We start from the raw sequence: 20,716 nt of genomic DNA, 5'->3' as shown, positions 1-20,716 counted from the left end.
ATTAGTCCAGGTATGGTGATGCACACCTTTAATCCCAGCAGCACTTAGAGGGCAGAGGCAGGTAGAGCTCTGGTAAGGTGTAGGGTAGCCTGGTTGGTCTACATAGTCCATTCAGGCCATCCAGGACTGCATAATAAGCCTTTGTCTCACGAAGAAGAAGGTGGGAGACTCTCAGTAGTGCACAGGAAGTTTAAAAACAAAGCTTTCGAGAAGGGAAGGGTGTGTACAAATAATGACACTAATTTGGGAACAATACACAAGTAACTGTGTACACTGTCTACCATAATGGGAGAAAATAATGTTTTGGACAACAGCCTCCAATGGCTCCATGATTGGCCCTCATTTACCATCTAACATAGAGGCATTGCACAAGTTAAATCTGTGCTGGGCTGGTTTTTCAAGGTTTATATCACTGTAGTTATTTTTAACATCTGCAGAAACCCATACTTTGTTCATATGAGTAATTCTGAGTCATAAAAGGTTATCTCTGGCTATTGAGTTAATCCTAATATAGTAGTAGAAATTATAGTAGTAGAAATATAGTAGAAACTGAGTCAAGTAACAAAAAAAATTTCCTCAGGTTTCATTCTCAAAAAAACATAGATGTAAATGTTTTCTTAAGAACATCTTTGCTTTTGTTTACTCCATATCCTGTCCTAAAATCCTTACTTATAGGAAACATTCTTTTTTTTTCCAGAATAGACTTTTTCTTTAATAATAACTGACCAATGAAGTTAGCAATATAACTAGCTAACTTTTGCAAGTCAGAAACCAGAGCCACCTCTCTGTAAGCCATGTGCCATAATGCAAAGATGAAAATCTGTTATTTTCCTATCCTCCTAACAATTTGTTTGCAGTGGTGAGTATTGAACCCCCCAAGCCTTCTTTTTACTTGCTAGGAAAGTACTCTGCCACTGAGCTACTACCTCAGTCAGGAGCATTACACCCAACTTTTGGGGACTGTTCGAAACTAAGTTGACAATAACCAGGAGGTGTTATTTTATTAAGTTTTCAAATTGTACTTTTTTCCTGGCTGATTTGCTTTTGGTATATTTATCAGCTAAACTTGAAAATGTATCAATTCAGTTCACTGGAAGTACTCTAGTATATAGGAAAACCAGTAAACCATTCTAGGAAATTTTATAACACTTTTGCAATAAGAACGCTGATAGTGAAATGTTATGGTGGTTTGAATATCCTTGTCCCAGAGAGTGGCACTATTAGGAGTGTCACAAGCCTTGTTGGAGTACATGTGGCTTTGTTGGAGGAAGTGTGTCACTGATGGGTGGGCTTTGAGACCCTCCTTCTAGCTACCTGGAAAACAGTAGTCTGCCCCTGGCTTCCTTTGAATGAAGATGTAGAACTCTCAGCTCCATCATCCATATCTGCCTAGACACTGCCTTGCTTCCTGCCTTGATGATAATGGACTGAACCTCTGAACCTGTAAGCCAGCCCCAATTAAATGTTTTCTTTTGTAAGAGTTGCCTTGGTCATGGTATCTGTTCACAGCAATGGAAACCTGACTAAGACAGAAGTGAAATAAAACTCTTTTCAAACCATCGTATACATCTTTCCTCTCTGACTCTTGTACTTTAGCCAGAACTTTTTTTATATTATATTTTTTTCTTTTCTATCTAGGAAGTAGTTCTTGAATGAGAATTTATCTCTTCTAGGTAATAATATTGATTGAAGGTACTTCCCATACTTGGTAGTTCTTTTTGCTGGATATTGCTGTTTGCTGCTGACATATAAACCTTTCATACCTATGAGATCTCTAAATAATGAGAATTTTCTATTCCTAAATAACCTTTCCACAGAAACCATTTTCTTATATCTATCTTACATATGTTTTATACAGATCTTTAAAACTTGGAAATTTAAAATTGTAGTAGTTTTCTTAATGAGAAATCCAGTGATTTATAACAAATACCCAGATTATATCTCTTACACTATTCAAAGATCTAAAACTAAAGTTTCAGTTAAACTAGGCAGGAGGCTGAAGCAAGTGTATCGCCTTGTGAGTTTTAGGCTACCCTGTTTCTAGGTCAGCCAGTGCTACATAGTGAGACCCAGTTTGAAAATATCAAATATATGTAATTAATATTTGTGAATTGTCCTAAGAAATGTAATTGTCATTATTGTTTGTTTATTGTAGATAGGGATTAGGGGAAGGAAGAAAGAAATTTTCTAAGATAAGGAAAGAATACAATACTGTGCCAAGATACTGTTATTTGGGGGGAAAAGATGCTCAAATTGACATTGCCAAGACAAATTATGTTTTTTTTTTATAAAAAAGTAGTAGACAGACGTGAAGTGATAAAGTGCCACAATAACAGAGGTCAGTCTACTCGAGTGCAGCTTCCAAACTAACTCTTTTAGTTCCTCTAATGCTTCCTTTGCCACCTCCCACAGAAGTACATAAACTCCTCAAACCAAAGTTGGCTTTCATCCTAAATTCCAGGAAACATTGCAAGGATCATAACTTCTTAATGATTTGCAGTCTTCTCTCTGCTATTTAGCCGTTAGAAACTTTCAAGTCAGTATGCAGATGGCCTCATCTTTTTCTAACGCCTCTGAGGTTTGTAATATATATTTTATTCTGTTTTCCTGTTGCCCAGGTTTGGGTTGTGCAAGAACCTTTTTCTTGCTTTCCTTTTGTTATTGTATTTATTCATTTTATGAGGGTATTCATCAGTACTTAGCTTGATTGCTAGCTTCTCTCTTTTTTTAATTTTAGAACTTAACTACCATTCTATTTAGAGTTTTAAGGTTTGCTACATGTATAGAATGAAAGGTGGTATTCAGATATGAGTAGCAAGAACAAAAAACTTTGTCACCTTGTAAAGATGTGCTCATTTCTAGTTATGTATGTATTTTGAAAGACTATATTCAAGTTATGAAAGATACTACTAATAAAGTTGTTACTGTGTACTGTAAGGAACTTTGGGAGACTCAGGTTTCAGTCTTTAAATAAAGCAACCTCTGAATCATATTTTTAAAATTCATGTTAAAATTGTGAATTACAAAATGCTTACAGTATTTTGATCCATCAACTGTATTAAGTAATCTTTTAGGAAAGCTGAATTTTATTTATATTTCTGTAGCTCTGAGTTACTTAGGGTGAAAGCATGGTGTGGGAATGTGTAGGACTGGTTGTTTCTGGTAAAATTAAACTGTTCAGTAGATCAGATTGGTATAATGAAAAGTTCAATTGAAAGTTTCCAACACAGTGTTGTTCTTATCTAGGTTCTCATGTCAGTTCTTTTTAAGTATTGTGCTTGCAGATTGGATATGTTTGTCTAGAGCTTAACATTATTTCTGATCGTAATTTTATTCAGTTAAATATACTGCCAGTAGGTAATGCCTATTGTGTCTATAAAAGAATTCCATGCACTTAACTGTGTTTTGATCAGATGTTTACAAATTTCAGGAAATAGGACTATAATTAAGATCTAAAGGCAAAGCCAAACAAAATGTCCTATATGTTTGCTTTACTAACTCAGGTAAAGGGGGAAGAAACACTTTGATCACTTAAGAAGTTGCAGTAAAAGCAAAATGTGAAACATATATTTTTAAGATTCATTTTCTCATTGTGACTGTAAATTAAAATTACGATTATTTACCTTGGCTTGTTACAATGGAATGAGCTTGAAAACCTCAGATAATTGACGATTGAACACATTGTAGTAATTTTAACCAAGAAGCTCAATATACTGCAGTCACTTTGTGGCCCTGTACTATTCCCCTCCCTGCACTGCTCCCCATAAATCCTCGGATAGTTATCTGACTTGGGGGAGGGGGCTTTTAAATAGACATCTGAACTTTTGATCAAATGACATTTTTTCAGTATTGGGATTTTCCCCCCATTTTTAGCCTGATTGTGCAGTTAAAATATACTGATATTCAAGGAAGAAAATAGATTTGGTTGGGGTGTGAATAGTTTAAAATAATTTATATCTTCAGTTTATTTTCATTTGTTTATTTTATGTGTGGGGGTATTTTGGCTGCCTGTATGTTTGTGCAATTGCATGCCTGGTGCCAGAGGAATTCAAAGTGTATGTCAGATTTCCTGGCAGGAGTTAGAGACAATTGTGTGCTGCCCTATGGCTTCAGTACTCTCTTAACTGTTGAGCCATCTCTCCAGCTCCTTTCAAGTTTTAATTAATATTTTTCTTAACTTTTATTTATTATAGGAACTCAAAGAGAGGAGTCTGACCATTCAAAACAGTTATGTAATTATCAAGGATAACATCTGCTAAGATCATTTGCTAATAATACAGATAGCTTTGTATTATATTAGTACCTACAAGTCTCATTATTAATGATCTGAATGGAAGACAAGACACATACAAAATGAAGCATCAAACAAATTTTCATTTTGTGAACAGTTTAAAATGGTTTGAAAAGACATTGTTTCATGATGAATTTTTTTCAGTTTTGTATTTTATCATGTAAAAGCAAATTATTAAAAGTATTGTAATCTGAAAAAATCAGGCAGGATTATGACTACTATATTGAAAATTTATAGGCTGATAGTTGCAATAAACATAATTTTAATATAGTAAGTTAGCAGTAATTTTCAGGCCCACTTACGTATTTTTTTTTCACCTGTAAAACATCCAGAAAAATACTAAGCAAAAGACTCATGTATCAGTGTGAACGTAAAGGTGATAGATGGTCAAGACTACTAATCACAGATATATATGACTAGGTGATATGTTTAAGTTTGCCAGACCTAAAAAGAATGCCAAGGTAGCCTTTGTTTTCACTCCACTGTTAGCTTTTGTAGTTACAGTTTTATATCGAGGCTTTTACTCAGTCAAAGGTCTGAATGCCAGGAACAAATTATACTTCAACGGACTTCCTTTTAAAATGAATATTAAAGCCTTGGACCAAAGATTGTCAGAATTGAGAATAGCATTTTTCTCTCGTTTTTGCTGTTTTGAGGGATTATTTTTGGTGTAAATTTGTGTGTGTGTGTGTGTGTGTGTGTGTGTGTGTGTATGTGTGTGTGTGTGTGTTTCAAAACTGTTTAGGCACAGGAAGGTGATTTTTGTAGGCTGAAATAAGGTTCTGTATTGCCCAGCCAGCCTAGAATCCCTAGTTCTCCTGCCTCCCAAGTGCTGGCTCAGGCAGGCGATTTTTATCATGAGAAGGAAAATTAAGCTTTACTTTCTGTTATGCATATGTTCAAAGTATAATTTTAATGTTTGTACAGTTACAAGAATACTGTTAAATAGTGTTTGTGTCTGTAAAATAGAGTTGGTGCTAGCCTATTTCGGGCTTAAAAATAATGTTCCTAAGGACATTTGGATGGGACTCAGTCCAACATAAGATGGACTCCTAATGAACTTAAATGCATTACCAATGACAGGAATTACATACTCCTACAGCAAAACTATATTGTCTTCCATCCAAATGAGATTGTTTCTTTATGTTTCCTTCTTGGGTTTCTCTGCTTTGGCAAACGTACCTATATTATTTAAAGCACTCTACATGTTTAACACTCTACATTGGTATCAACTAGAAAATTATAGTGAAGTTACACAAATTTATAGTTGTCATTGTATGTGACATTATGCCACCAGAGACTCCAGTTTTTATCAGAATTAGGGTAAAGCAAGCATACAAAAGACACATGCTTCATATTACCTCATCTCCAGGCCTCATGCTGCTTCAAATCTCAACCTTCCATACATTAAAAGACCTACTTTGAAAAATTTGGAAAGTATGTATTATATAGCTTCTCTCATGCTCTATATTGCTGTCTAACAGCTACTTCTAGGATCTGTGCATAAATACACACCTACTTGCACATAACTTCAATCTGTTTTCTCAAATTTATGGAGATAGAAATCACTTAAGCCTAATTTGAAAGAGAGGTAATATGTGTGGGGAAACCTCTTAGTAAAGCTGTAAATATCATTCATCTGTAGAGGATTCATAAAAACATGTGCTTAATATTATATATTTTCTTCCCAGGACCAAGGAAGTTGAAGATAATTTAAGAATAGGAAAGTGCTAGTTCATTTTCATCTTAAGCTAATCAGTAGCCACTGTAGTTGAGAGGAGAAGCTATATTGGCAGTACAAGAAACATCCTGCTCTACTGGCCCTCTCTACTGCATCTGTATCTTCCTTGTCTTTCTTTCTGCTTTAATTTTATTTATTTTTGTTTCCTGTGTCTGGGTGTTCTGTCTGCATGTCTGTGCACCATGTGCACAGTCTTGGGCAACAGGGCAGGGAATGAAGACACAATACACAAAAGACACATAGAGAAAAGCTGGGGTAAGTGGTGGGGGTACACCAACAGCCCACCAGAAAATCTGTAACATTTTTTTTGTAGCTCTGAACTGAGGAGGTGGATTTGTTGTACACTGCTGTATGAGGAAGCAGGTTTACTATAGGGGAGCAGTCTCGGGTTACAAAGCATCTAGGAGGAAGCTGCAAGTGGAATTTCTACAAACAATATCAGCATCCATACATGAACCAGAGGAAGGCTTTGCAGTTTCACTGAGCCTGATCCAGAGAACACTTTACCAGTCTAGTTGGTCTCAGGCATTGGGGTACTTGATATGCATGCATGTGTAAACAATACACATTCACTCACAGATTCCTCTACTCCCTGCAGGTGACTTTTAGTACTTTTTAAAAATGTGTTTATTTATTTATTTTTTTTTTGTGGTGGTGGAAATCAAACCCAGGGCCTTGTATGTGATAGATAAGTACTCTACTTCTGAGATAAACACTAAGCCTGAGTTTCTGCTAGTGTTTTCCATTATTTTGGATGATTATAAATTTTGTTTCATAAATTTAAGCTAAAAGTAGCAAAAAATATGCTTTATACTCGGGGTGGTTATTATTTTTAAGGTAAATTTTACAAACGATATCTTGTAAAGATACAAACAAATGCAGATAGTAAATATACAAATATAATAGACATTTGGAAAACTTTAAAATTTTTAAGGAACCTTGCTTTTAACATTATTTTAAAGATTTACATCTTTGACACTTGAATAACGCACCAAAAAGTCTTTGTGACTAGTATTTCAAAATACTTCAGTTGAGGAATTATCATTAAAAATAAGAATGACTATAAATACTGGTTTCTAGCCAGTATGTTTAGATGCTGTTTCTAATATAGCACTATCAAAGACTGTCTTGAAGTTCTTAGAAATGTGTTCTGTTTTAAGCAAACAGAGGAGAAGACTGGAGTCATTGGCTTATTGGTTAAAAGCACTGCTGCTCTTCCAGAGGACCCAAGTTTTGTTTCCAGCTCCTACATGGCAGCTCACACACATTTATAATTCCAGTTATAGAGATCCAGTATCCTACTCTAGCCTCCTTGAGCACTGTGCACAGAGAGACATATAGACAAATCACTCATACACATAATCATTTTAAATATTTTAATTATGTTTTAAAGATTTATTTAATACATACATGTACACTGTATATATCAGACACACCAGAAGGGGCCATCAGATCTCATTACAGATGACTGTGAGCCACCATGTGGCTGCTGGGAATTGAACTCAGGACCTCTGGAAGATCAGTCAGTGCTCTTAACTGCTGAGACATCTCTCCAGATCCCACTTTAATTTTTAAAAATAGAGATAACAGTGAAATCCCAGTAGGTTTTACATATACTGGAGCATTACTTTGGGTCTTCTAGATTCAATGAGTCTACTTTTAAAAGATGTACAAGAAGCATTAGAAATATATTGTCTGAAGTGAGACTTTAGGACAGTAGACTCTGGGAGATCACAAGGAAACTCCTATAAAAGCAAAGAACCATACAGTTTCTTTGTAGAAAAGGGTGATCATTCTATTAGTAGGATTTGACTTATAAAGTTATAAGTAATTATTTCATGTTTAGAAATTATTTGTATTGTACTTTCTATTCTCTGATATGTTAGTTGACAAGATGATCCTCAGGAGTTGTATAATAAATAAAATTCTCACAGCCTAATAATTTTTAAGTTAGAGTTTTGCTGTAAAGATAATAGTTGAGCTACATTTGGACTATGTCTGAAGTAATATGGGTGGCAATAAAAATACAGTGTTGTTTCTATAAGGTGCCTTCCAAGTTTTCATTAAGTAAGTTGGCAGTACATTCATTAATTTTACCACGTATTTTAAGAGAACCGAAGAATTGCAATTAGTTGCTCAATTAATCAAATGGGATCCAGATATCTATAAACCCTTTTGTATTTGTGCAGCTGGTTTTGTTTTGTTTGGGGATTTTGTTTGTTTGTATTTGAAACCAGGCTTGCCTCAAACTTCTGAGAGTCCTCCTATATATTTCTATACAAATATGAACTACTACTCAGCCTATTAGAAATTTGCTTTATAGGGGATGAGAAGATGAAGAATGTGACAATTTGAGGAATAACAAATGAGTTTAGGTAGATGGATGAGCTTACACTGTGATTAGTAAATTATTGTTTGGGAGAATTGAATGGGCCTGCATAGGAGCTAGACAAAATTTGTGTCAAAATCTGTTCAATTATAGTTTATTATTTAATTTTCCTTCCTGGCAATATGAGAATAGTTAAAGAAAACACACAGAAAAGAGTAAATGCAATTACTTTCTTCTTTAGGGTATACTACACAGCATCAGAGTAAACACTCTTACAACATCTTTTCAGGAACCTTTATTATTAAATTATCAGCATATCAGAGTGCCATATTTTGACGTAAATTTCTTTAAATGCCTTTAGATACTTTCTCTAACTATTTTAGAATTGTACTGTTGGCTTTAGACCAATTGGTTCAAAAAACAGTTTTGCTAGATAACAGCTAAGAGATTTGTGGATTTTAATTTCTTGACAGGGTTTTTACCTTTGACTGCTCCTCTGATTCACCAGAATTCTAAGTTTGCTAAAAACATGGAGAAATATGCTAAAAAGCTGACCTTTTCCTTCTTTCTATTGGTTAGTGCGCTGGAGAAGAGAAACGAGTTGGTACACGTACAGTATTTGTTGGCAATCAGCCCATTTCAGGAACAGAAGCTTACATTGCACAAAGATTTTGTGATAATAGAATAGTCTCATCTAAGGTAAGTTGTGTTTTTTTTTTTAATTAATTCATTTACATCCCAATCACTTGTACCCCAGTTCCCCTCACATAGTCTCTCCCCAGCACCTCCTCTCCTTCTCCTCTGGAGCATCAAGTCTCTGCAGGGTCAGGTGCATCCTCTCTTACTGAGCCCAGACAAAGTAGCCATGTTGGGGAACAGATTCCATAGACAGGCTGTTGCTTTAGGGACAGCCCCTGCTCCAGTTGTTGGGGGACCCACATGGAAACTGAAACTGAGCTGCACATCTTCTACATATGTGCCAGGGGCCTTACTCCAGCCTGTGTGTGTTTTTTGTTTGGTTTCTCACTCCCTGAGAGCTCCTAAGGGTCCATGTTAGTTGACTCTGTTGGTCTTCCTGTGGAGTCCATCCACTTCAGGGCCTACAATCCTTTCCCCAACTCTTCCATAAGAGTTCCCAACCTCCACCCAATGTTTGGTTGTGTGTATCTGCGTCTGTTTCAGTCAGCTGCTGGGTAGAGCCTCTCAGGGGACAGTTGTGCCAGACTTCGGTCTGTAAGCATAACAATATCATTAATAGTGTCAAGGATTGGTGCTTGACCATGGGTCTCAAGTTGGGCTGGTTATTGCTCAATCTCTGCTCCATCCTTGTCCCTGCATTGCTTTTAGACAGGACAAATTTTGGGTTGAAATTTTCATAGGTGAGTTGGTATCCTTATCCCTCTACTGGGGATCCTGCCTGGCTATAGGTGTGGCCTCTTCAGGTTCCCTCTCTCCAGTGTTGGGCATCTCAGCTTAGGTTACCCCCATAAACTCCTAGGAGCTTCCCCCATCCCAGGTCTCTGGGACTTCCTAGGAATCTCTAGAAAGTTTTTTTAAAAAAAAAAAAAACAAAAACAAAAAACAAGCTGGGTGGTGGTGGCACACGCCTTTAGTCCCAGCACTTGGGAGGCAGAGGCAGGCGGATTTCTGAGTTCGAGGCCAGCCTGGTCTACAGAGTGAGTTCCAGGACAGCCAAGGCTACACAGAGAAACCCTGTCTCGAAAAACCAAAAAAAAAAAAAAAAAAAAAAAAAAAACCTCATGAGATGTTTATACAAAGTGGGATATATTCATTCATGCTTCTAAGAATGCTGATGCATTTATATATGTATATGCACATGGTCATATACAAATCATAATGCCAACTGTGGTAATTATTACTCTGAATGGTAATTTATATTTTAAAAAGCCTATCACTTACCTCCCATTATGATTCACAGTACCCGATGATGGTGTATATTACTTTAGGCCTTAAAATGTGCTAAAAGTAATAATTATTGTGCTGGGGAGGGGTGTTTCTCAGTGGTAGAACACTTGCCAACATGGGGACTTGTTTATTTACTTGTGTAAAGCTTTCTGAATTGCCCTTGGTAGGATTAATCTGTACATGATTTATATTCTTTCGGAGGGTGCATAGTGAGTTCCCTTTGCATCTCTCCTCTCCTCTCTCTTTCTTCTGACTTGTGTTCTGGGTCCTAAAGGGTACATTTTGCCTGTATATTGCTTGACCTGTAAAGTTTAACCATAACAGCCATGTCACTTCTTGAATAATGGTCTTACTTCAGTATGGTGCAGGGTCCTGCAAGTTTGGATACCTGCATTTAAATCTGGATAAAGGATTTACTAGCTATATCACCTTTGTTAAATTAATGAATACAATTTATGAAATGGCTAATACTTCATAGATGAAAACACTTCTTACAGCTCCTAGTACCAAGAAGTCATCACTCTGCTAGTATTAATTTTTACTGATCTTTCTTGCTGGCCAACCAGGCAAGATGTTAGGTAGTAGATACCTGGTTTACTAAAACCTCTTGTAGCATGGAATATATTTTGATAATGTTCTTGACTTCCAAATGCAGTCTGGCAAAGGAGAGCTAAAGCATTAGTGACATTTAATTCAGTGAACATCTGCAGTCACTTAGGCTCTAAAATTCTGCCTTTAACAATCCAGCTCATTCTGGTGTTCAAATATTCCTTTAGTTTCTCCTGTAGGCAATGGCATAATGGAGATTGTTTTCAGTTCAAATATTAATATGTAAAATATAGGCAGAAGCACAGATCTCTGGGTTCTAGGACAGCTGGGATTGTATTATATGACACATTATATCTACAAAAAGAAATAAAAGATTAATATGTAAAATATGAATGTGAAAACTGAGAAGCCCAATGAACAGATATGTATGTAGACCTGTAGAACACTGTAATAATCAGATAAAATGCTAATTTTCTTATATGCACTGTGGCAGAAATTTTATTCACAGTCAGGGGCTTATATACTTGTATGAGGGACAGTGAATGGTCTTTTCGGAATAGATTTTGACTTATTCTGTGTTATCCAACTAGGTAGTTAATTAGAGATCTTTGGCTCAGAATCATAGACACAAGAAGTAAAAGGTCCTTTGAGGTTCATCTTGTTGACTTAGAGATAGAGAAACTAAACCCAGAGAGAGCTCCCAGCTTGATAAGCAAGCACTTGTGATAAAGCCAGGAACAGAACTACTGTATAAGGCCCAATAACTTTGAAGAAAAATCCCTTTTCACATTATGCTGTTTGTGCACCTTCCTCGGTTTTTTCCCTTTTCCATCAAATTGAAAGAACTATGATTTTCTATAGTATCTTATATGGAAGACATTAAAGAGCTATGCTGATGGTGACTTTCCATTAAGTTAGTGATGATCATTTGTTACACTTTAGTTTTCCATCTTTATGTATTTATTGGAATGCTTTTTTAAATTTTATATAACTTCCATTTTTGCCAGCATCTAAACAATGCAATAACATGTTTCTGTGTTTTAAAGAGCACAAGAAAGCTAAAATTCTGTTTCTAAACAAAACCATGATACAAATGTGAACATTTTTGTACACATAAAGACTAAGATACTTCTAGTCCCCCTCCTCTGAATACCATAGTATACTTTTTCTAATTATTTTGCTTTTTAATGAAAACTGTTGAGCCAAAGAGTAATTGGCAATACAGTAATTTCAGAAAAAAAGGCTGACCTTAAACTCATCCACGTGTGTGTGTTGCCACTACTTCTCAAGTGCTAATATTATAGACATGAGTCACTTATCTAGGTTTAGAAAGAAATGTTAATATGATACCTTAGTACAGTGAATGGTAATGATAGTGCATGTTTTTGCTGACGAGGGCCTCATTTCTAGGAACAAAACTTGTGGGGTTTGGGGAGTTTTTTTGTTTGCTTGTTTATATTTTTGTCTTTGTTTTGTCTTACTGTATAGCTCTAGCTGTCCTTAAACTCAGTATGTAGACCAGACTGACCTCAACCTCACAGAAATCTGCCTGCCTCTGCCTCCCAAGTGTCAGGATTAAAAGCATGTACCACAATGTCTAACTTAGAAGAAATGAATACGAAGTTAAAATTGTTTAATTTGAACCTTGATTTTCTTATCCATAAAATAGGTATATTGCATTGTTCATTTCGGGAGATTGTAATGAGAATGAAATTAAATGCTACATATAAAACATTTATCACGGTGTTTGCCATGTGTTAACCTAGCAAATGTGTCTGTTTGTTATTTGTATTCTGTGATTATTCCAGTACATTACTATAGATTTTCTTGGACTCTTAGATTTGAATGTATGGGGAGGGTTGTTTTCAGAAGTGGGCCTTTGAATCTGCTCTAGAGAAACCAACAATCTTATAATTGGACCTTGTCTTTCTTGCATTACCTTTGGTTCCATATATTTGTACCACAGTCTTTTAATTTAAGAAATATAAAATTTATAGCATATGCTAGCTGTCTTCAAACAGTGTGGCAAATGTTATTATTTCTTTCTCTACTTCGTCATAAGAATAATTCTTCCTTTTGGGTGCTTTTTCTTTACAAATAACTTCCTGTAAAATCAAGTGTTATAGGAATTGTATATTATAAATGCAGGGTGCACTGGATGCAAATAGTTTGACCTTAAATTTTATTTACTTATAAAATTAGTGACTCTTTTTCTTTAAGAACACAGATACTTCCTGAGGGGAAAAAATGAGGCCTTACTAAACTACAATACTCTACAGGGACTTTGGATTATCACCATAATTTTTTAGCTGGCACAGAATTAAAAATTCTCTTCCTTACTAAAAGGAGCATTAATTACACACTGTGTTACTATTTTTAAGTTTTTTAGTTTCTTTTATAAATTCTGAGCTCCAGTGTTTTTTCAGTGAAACAAGAATTGATGTGTTATACATAGTTCTCTTATAATGTTAAACTTATGTCTTCGATCAAAGTTTTAGGTCTAAAATTACATCATCATTTTCCTTTATTTAAAAAAAACTGAATTGAGGCTTGTAAAATGGTTCAGTGGGTAAAGGCACTTGCTACCAAACCTGATGATCTGGGTTCCTACATCGAATAAAGTGAGTATTGACTCCCAAAAGTTGTCCCTTGACCTCCACATGTACATTGTGGCACACATGTGTATGGTCTTTCATACACAGACAATAAACACATACAATAAACAAATAAATTATAAAGACCAAAGTCATTAATAGCAGAATTTATTAAAACTGAGAGGAATTCTTTCATTTTTTTATAACTCACTAAAAATAACCTTTAAATTTTATTAAGTTCTGATTCAGCTTTAGTCAATGACTTCATTGGGTCTTGGAGATTGGAATTTACAGTAGATAGTATAGTGTGAAAAATGAAAGTTCTATAATGAAGGTAGACTGTGAAGCTCAAAATTCCACTCACTGCCTACATAAAAGAAAATTGATAGGAACTTAAATATATTCATTTAGCCAAGTGAGTAGTTACCGATATAAAACTTACGGATAATTAATCTTATTTTCTATTCTTTTGCATCCAGATGATTCTAGTAGGTAGGAAAGGTTGTGTTCTTTGTGCAGCTCAGTTTACTGGTAACTTTATCAGTTACTTTTAAAATAGTATTTCGTTTTTACCTGTGTCCTTGTTCCCCCTTTTTTTCTTTTTTGTTTGTTTTTGACAAGGTTTGTTATTTTCCCCCATGTTGCCTTGCCCGGACAGTCCAGGCTGTCCTTGAACTCCTGGCAATCCTCCTATCTCATCTTCCCGAGTAGTAAGATTACAGATAGGTACTGCCACACCTGACTTTATTTACCTTTTGCTTGTGGTATGCAAAAATATTAGAGCTTTATTCTCCCTGTCAGTAGTTTTAATGCTAAGTGAGAAACTTCGTGGACTTAACATAAAACAGCCTTTTCCACTCATCTCTCTGGTGCTTGGGATAAATAATAAAACCACACTCACTGAGCTATACCACATACTTTGGGCACAAAACAAATAAAGCTTGAGCCTTCAGTTGCTTAGTTCACATTTACTTCAACTTACCTACTTTATATATTTGGAGATTTATTTGATAGAAAATGTGGTTTTAATTATTTTTAGATGGTAGATGTTTGAGGCAGCAATACAACTTTTCATATAATATCAGTTTTAGAAGCTGTGTGAGTGCGTCTACTAATTATTTAACTCACTACAAAATAAGTGAAACTCTCCATAAAAAATACTTGCAATGATAGTACTTTATGTAGAAACATTTTAAAACATATTCTTAAATATTTGGACTGATTTTTAACTTTATGGTTCCATATTAAAATAGTTAAAATAATTTAAGAAAAAATAGCTCAACAACTAAGAGGGTCCTAGCACCCATGTTAAGGCTCACAACTGGCTGTAACTCCAGTTTCAAGGGTTTCAAATGCCTCTTCTGGCCTCCACAGGTACCAAGCACACACATAGTACATAGACATACATTCAAGCAAAATACCTGTATACATAAAATATAAATAAATTATTTTTAAATAGCACAAGTATCTTCTTGGCAAGAACTTAGGACAGGAAATCCATTTCATCACTATATTTAAAACAACTACTATATGTGCTTTCTTCCTGTGATTGGCATTGTTTTTGTTCATGTAGCAGCAGACCAAGTCTGAGAGTCCAATTTTTAGATAAACAAGTCAACTTTAATAGCTTCATGTATATGTCTATTTTGCTTCTTATTACAAAACTCTTTGAAAATGTTTTTCTTTCACTAGTATGAGATATATATATATATATATATATATATATATATATATATATATATATATATATAGTTGTGAGCCACCATTGGCTCATAACCACCATTGTGGTTGCCAAGAATTGAACTCAGGACCTCTGGAGGAGCAGCCAGTCATACTCTTAACTGCTGAGTTATTTCTTCAGCCCAAAAATATTTCTCTTAATCTGTGCTATTTATTGGTTTTAGTTTGTAGAATAGGTGATTATTATTTAAGTTTCTTTTTTTCTTTTACTTATTCATTTTACATTCTACTCACTTCAGTGATCTAAATGCCCAGTATGCAAATTTACTTATGGTTTTTTTTTGATTGATTTAGAGATCTCAGTGGTGACTTAACAACTGTGGTTCTAGGACTTGGCAGGCCAAAGCCGGAGGAGTGCCCTGAGTGTGAGATGAGCCTTAGCTGTAGTATAAGACCCTGCTCAGAACATACATCCTCATGTTTCTTGCCAAATACCATGTTAGGCACTTATGGTAAGGGAAGTTGTGACACCATGAGCTCTTAGTAATCCTTATGGAGATAAGAACACTAATTTCCAATGAAGAGACTAACCAAAATTCATAGGAAAATGTTAATCTGGTACAGTAAAAAAGTAGTAGGGCTTGGAGTGTACGTACTTCAGTAGTGTAAGGTAGTGGTATATCTTTGTAAAGACCTGATTTGAATCCTTAGTATTGCAAAACAACAGTAAGTAACCCAAGAGGACTATATCCAAAAAAGAAAAGGTTCCCTTTGATCTGTTAATACTACCCCTATTAAGGACTTTTGAGTGCCCTTAATGCTTATTTGTTTATTAAAAAAAAAAAAAAAAAAAATACCACGTAGTTTGAGAACAGAAGGTCAATGTCCCAGAAGTTCAGCTGTTGAGTTTATTTGAGTTTATTGGAATTTATCCTTCATTTATTTATTTATTTGAAATTGTTGGGACAGTTAAATTCTGGTTTTAAATTGTATTGGTTTCCAAGTGACAATATCAATGGTTTTAAATGCTTATCTTTTTTTAAATTTTAAACCACTTTGAGAATATCATGAAAAATGAGTGAACTCTTTTTCCCCAAATTATAAATGCTCAGTCAGCACTTTTAAGTTTTTGGTTGCTTTGTGGTTGGTTGGTTGGTTGGTTGGTTGGTTGGTTTCTGTCAAAATCTTGTTCTGTAGTAAAGGAAGGCCCGAAACTCATAAAGATCCCCCTGCCTCTGTTTCTCAGTGCTGGGTTTTAATGTGTCCCTGGCATTTCTGTGTCTACTTTAAAATATATATATTTATTTTGTTAGTGAGCCATCTCCCATCACTCTGGTTCTCTCTGAGGTACTTATTTTGAACCTTAGAAATAATCTTTAGTTGTCTATTGATTGTTATCTTAGTTTGCTTTCTATTGCTGTGATAAAACACCATGACCAAAGCAACTTGGGAAGAAAAGAATATACTTTACTTTACAGTTTATCATCATGAATGGAAATCAAGGCAAAAACTAAAGGCAGGAACTGGAAGGCAGGAATTGTAAACCTTGTAGGAATGCTGCATACTGACTTGTTCCTCCTGACTTATTTAGTTTGCTTGCTTGCTTATACAACCCAGGACCATCTGCCCTGGGGTGGCACAGCCTATAGGCTTGATTAAAGTTCACTCCGATGAGGGCATTGTCTCAATTAAGGTTCCTGCTTGTCAGATGACTCTGTCTTGTATCAAGTTGACAAACAACAACAAAAACCCAAAACAACAACAACAAAAACCCTGTCCAGCACTTTAGATTCTCTGAATCTTGAGAGCTCCTAAGCTTTGTTGTGGCCAACAAAATGTCTCAGATTGTAAAGGGGCTTGCTGTGTAAGTCTGGCAACCAATATTAAGATTTCGGAAGGAAAAAATGATGCGTCAAAATTATCATCTGACCTCCACATGCACATCATAGTACATTCACCCCCCTCCCAGTCACAAAATAAACACATAAAATTGTTTAATATAAATATAATATAATTTAATATATATTAAATATAAATATATAAATATATAATATAAATTTAAAAATTTTAAAGCTATTAGCAGTAAATTCTCATATACCTTGACATGCTCTAAGACTGGCTTTCTTTTCTTTCACTTTTTATTGAATGATTTATTTATTTACATTTCAGATGTCATCTCTTTCTCCCATTTCCCCTTTCTAGAACCCCCTATCCTATCCCCCCTCCTCCTTTTTGCTTTTATACCATTTTAATTACATAAGGTCAGATCTAGGTCAGATTAAGGTCAGATCTAGGTTGAACATCTAGCAATGCAACAGATGCAAATAGTTAAGGAACAAGCAATACAATAAACACAAATAGTCAAAGAACAAGCAAAGACACTAAGCCCAATTACATGAATATTCCCATGACGACTGTTTCTAAGGGCATATCAGGATGACCAAAGTATCTGAGCCAACTTCCCTGTCCTAGCCCAAAGTCATTTTCATGTCTGAAGCCTACTTCCTTGTTCTAGCCTAATATTTAGATTCCTGCCTGAAGTTACTTCTTTGTTCTAGCCTAATATTTAGATTCCTGCCTGAAATTACTTCTTTGTTCTAGCCTAAGATTTAGATTCCTGCCTGGAATTAATTTTTTGTTCTACCTAATGTCAGATTTCTGCCTGAAGCCTACTTCTTTGTCCTTGGCCCATGTCATATTCCTGCCAAGCAGCCCATTTCTTTGTCCCTGGCTCATGTCAGATTCTTGCCAAGCAACCCCAAAGGCTCTCTGCCTCTCCATCCTTTCTATTTTATTAACAGGACTGAGCCTGTCTTAGGTTGTTCTGAAAAGAATGCCTTCCTTACCCATCATGGAATATGCATTATCCAAAGCAATGCATTTCTGTCTTAGGTCGATAAAGCTCTGTGCAGTATCTTACCTGTCCTTGGCTTGCCAGCCTGTTAGTTTAATAACTATGTTTGGGGGTCCATTTTCGGGTTCAAGCCATGTACTTTGGCTGCCAACCTGTTGATGTTGTTAAAGACAAGCTCTAACACGATGGACAGGAATAAAAGTATTCCTAGGACAAAAAGGGCTAGCATGATCAAGCTATGTATGCCATTCTAGAAGCTTTACCAAAATAGAAATACTGCCCTCAGGCCATGGGTAATTAAAAAAACAAAAAGACTGGCTTTCCAGCAGCTATATCTGTGGGTATATTCTCACGACATGCAGATAATTGAAGTAGAGACTTTCCAAGTATAAATTCAGACTTTTGCCTTAAAAATATGTCTTTTTTTAAATTCTGGTTTTAAGTCTTCCTTACTATAGTATGTCCTACTTCTGTTATTTTCGAAATGGCCCAGTCCTTGAGCTTGTATACTGCCTGCCAGTGATGGGTTCAGTCAGAGAAGATGTATCTAACCTTCAAGAGACTGGAGGCCTCAGGGAGTTTAGGGGCTTGTTTGGGTGGGGGGTGGGGAGATGGGGACAGACTCATGGAGACAGTGGGTGAGAAGGAGGTATGGAATGTGGAACAGTTGGAGGGTAGACTGGGGGTGGGGAGTGGGAATAAAATCTGGAGTGTAAATAAATAAATAAAAAGATTTTTCAAAAAGGAAACTACATGGTATACACTCATATTGTATATATGCTTCTTCATTTGTGCACATATTCTCAGATATACATGGAGATAGGTAGTACTGTTAGAGAAAGTGATGTGAACTTAAAGTGTCCTGACAAAGTAAAACTTGACTTTTGATCAGAGCTACTCACCAAAGTGGAAGAGCAAGGACAGCAAGTTCACTTGGATTGTCTTCTACAGGAGGTGGCAACTGTCTTCTTCCCATTGCTTTGGGGTCTGGCTTCATAGTCTTTGGTGAATGGCTCATTTTTAAAAGGGGCTTACAAATCTGCAAACAAAAGTTTTGCCAAGTCAGGTTGAGGGATTAAAACATTTGCATAAAGTTTTACAAAGTGTGGGAGATAAAATGATTGGAACTCTTTAATGATAAACAAAAGTCTTATAGTGCTTTCAGAAAAAAGCTAATATTTAATTTTTCTATTAATGAATGCTAATCAAAGTATACTATATGAGAACATATAGCAAGGAATCTATTTTAGATTGGGTCGGAAAATTTAAAATGTAGGATTAATATGCCCAATGAAATTCTCAATGAAGCTTCATTTTCTGAAAAAATTCTGTATCTATAAATATATATATGTAAATTATATGTAATATAAATAATATGTGAATGTAATGAGTTGTGTGTGTTTTCAATTGTTAAATATACTAAATACTACTTTATATGGTACTAAAATTTTTTAAGTTTCTTTTTTAATACTGCTTTTAATTCTTATCTTTTTTATAGTATACACTTTGGAATTTCCTCCCAAAGAATTTGTTTGAACAGTTTAGAAGAATTGCAAATTTTTATTTTCTCATCATTTTCCTTGTACAGGTAAGATCTCCATGAACTGCTACTTTGACATGGTGAAATTTGGTTCTTTCAAACAATTTGTCATCTTAAATTGTCCTGTGACTTAAAATATATTTCCTTATTATTTTTAAGTAGAAATACAGTTGTACTTTAAAAAATGTATAATGTTATAGTTTTCTAAAGTTGTATTTTGAAACTTGTTGAGATTTTATTTTATTGTTCCTTTAATTTTTTTTACAGATTTAATATCTGGTCATAGAGTGAACATTGTATAACAGCTTAGTGATTTAGCATATATCAAAATTGAAAATAGTTTAAACTAAGAGTTTTCTTTTGTTAAACAGTTTTAGTTTATTTAGACACATTGCTTTTCTTTGTGAGTCCTCCTTTCTCTGCCTCATTCACCTACTTTCTTGAAGTTTGAAAGTCTTGTAACTCAATCTGCCTTTCGGTGTTCCTTCTACTGTTTGGTATTTTAAATTTTAGACATTTTAAATCATATACTACATTTTGAGCTGCATATGTTTTAAATTTTTCATTCCTTCATAAAGTAGTAATTTTAATGATACCCCTCATCTTTTTAAACAACGCAGATAAATGCCTATGAAATTGCTCAAATACTTTGATAATGTTAAATGCTTTTGTTTGAATATTCTGATGCTTTGACTAAATGGTATGATAATTTAATTTATGCCTGCTCCTTGAAACCAGTTTGGAACAAGTCAATTTCAGTAGAAAGATTTTTTTAAGTTTCTTTTTAAATAATGCTTTCGATTCTTGTCTCTTTTATAGTATATACTTTGGAATTTCCTCCCAAAGAATTTAGGAAAGAGTCAATTTCAGTAGTAAATGAAGTGTTTAAGAATGAACTCTTATATTCATGGTCAGATGTCTTAGAAACATAAAGTACAACAAAGATTCTGTTTGCATGAGTAATTCAGTATATTAAACAGTGTATTTAATTAAATTCATTTGAACAAATATATGCTGACTGTCTATTGTGTGTTGTGCACTAGTCCCAAAACAAAATATGACCAAAATACTGCTTTTCTCTACCCTTAAAGAATTTATAAAGTCTTATTTTTACTTAATGTAATGTAGTAAAAGCCATTAAAGATTCAACAAACTACTAAAACTATGCCATCAAAGTTAAAATAATTTTTAACTGAAGAAGAGCCTAAAAGG

At 34.9% G+C, this 20,716-nt stretch overlaps 1 protein-coding gene across 5 annotated transcripts in view; it reads left to right on the top strand.

Annotated features, from left to right (window-relative positions):
* The window catches only part of Atp11c (ATPase phospholipid transporting 11C (ATP11C blood group)), a 168,081-nt gene that overhangs the window by 64,441 nt on the left and 82,924 nt on the right, over nt 1-20,716 (top strand). For 4 of the 5 annotated variants that reach the window (XM_034485607.2, XM_034485605.2, XM_076918632.1 and 1 more), the window contains exons 2-3: nt 8,941-9,060; nt 19,463-19,552. In XM_034485607.2, the coding sequence (XP_034341498.1) occupies nt 8,941-9,060; nt 19,463-19,552 (210 nt within the window). The remainder of the gene's footprint in view (nt 1-8,940; nt 9,061-19,462; nt 19,553-20,716) is intronic. The other variant, XM_076918630.1, reaches the window with a different exon arrangement.

The sequence above is a fragment of the Arvicanthis niloticus genome, chromosome X (assembly GCF_011762505.2).
Source record: "Arvicanthis niloticus isolate mArvNil1 chromosome X, mArvNil1.pat.X, whole genome shotgun sequence".
Classification (NCBI taxonomy): Eukaryota; Metazoa; Chordata; class Mammalia; order Rodentia; family Muridae; genus Arvicanthis; species Arvicanthis niloticus.
The sequence above is the reverse complement of the archived record's forward strand: the minus strand, read 5'-3'. Positions and strand labels throughout refer to the sequence as shown.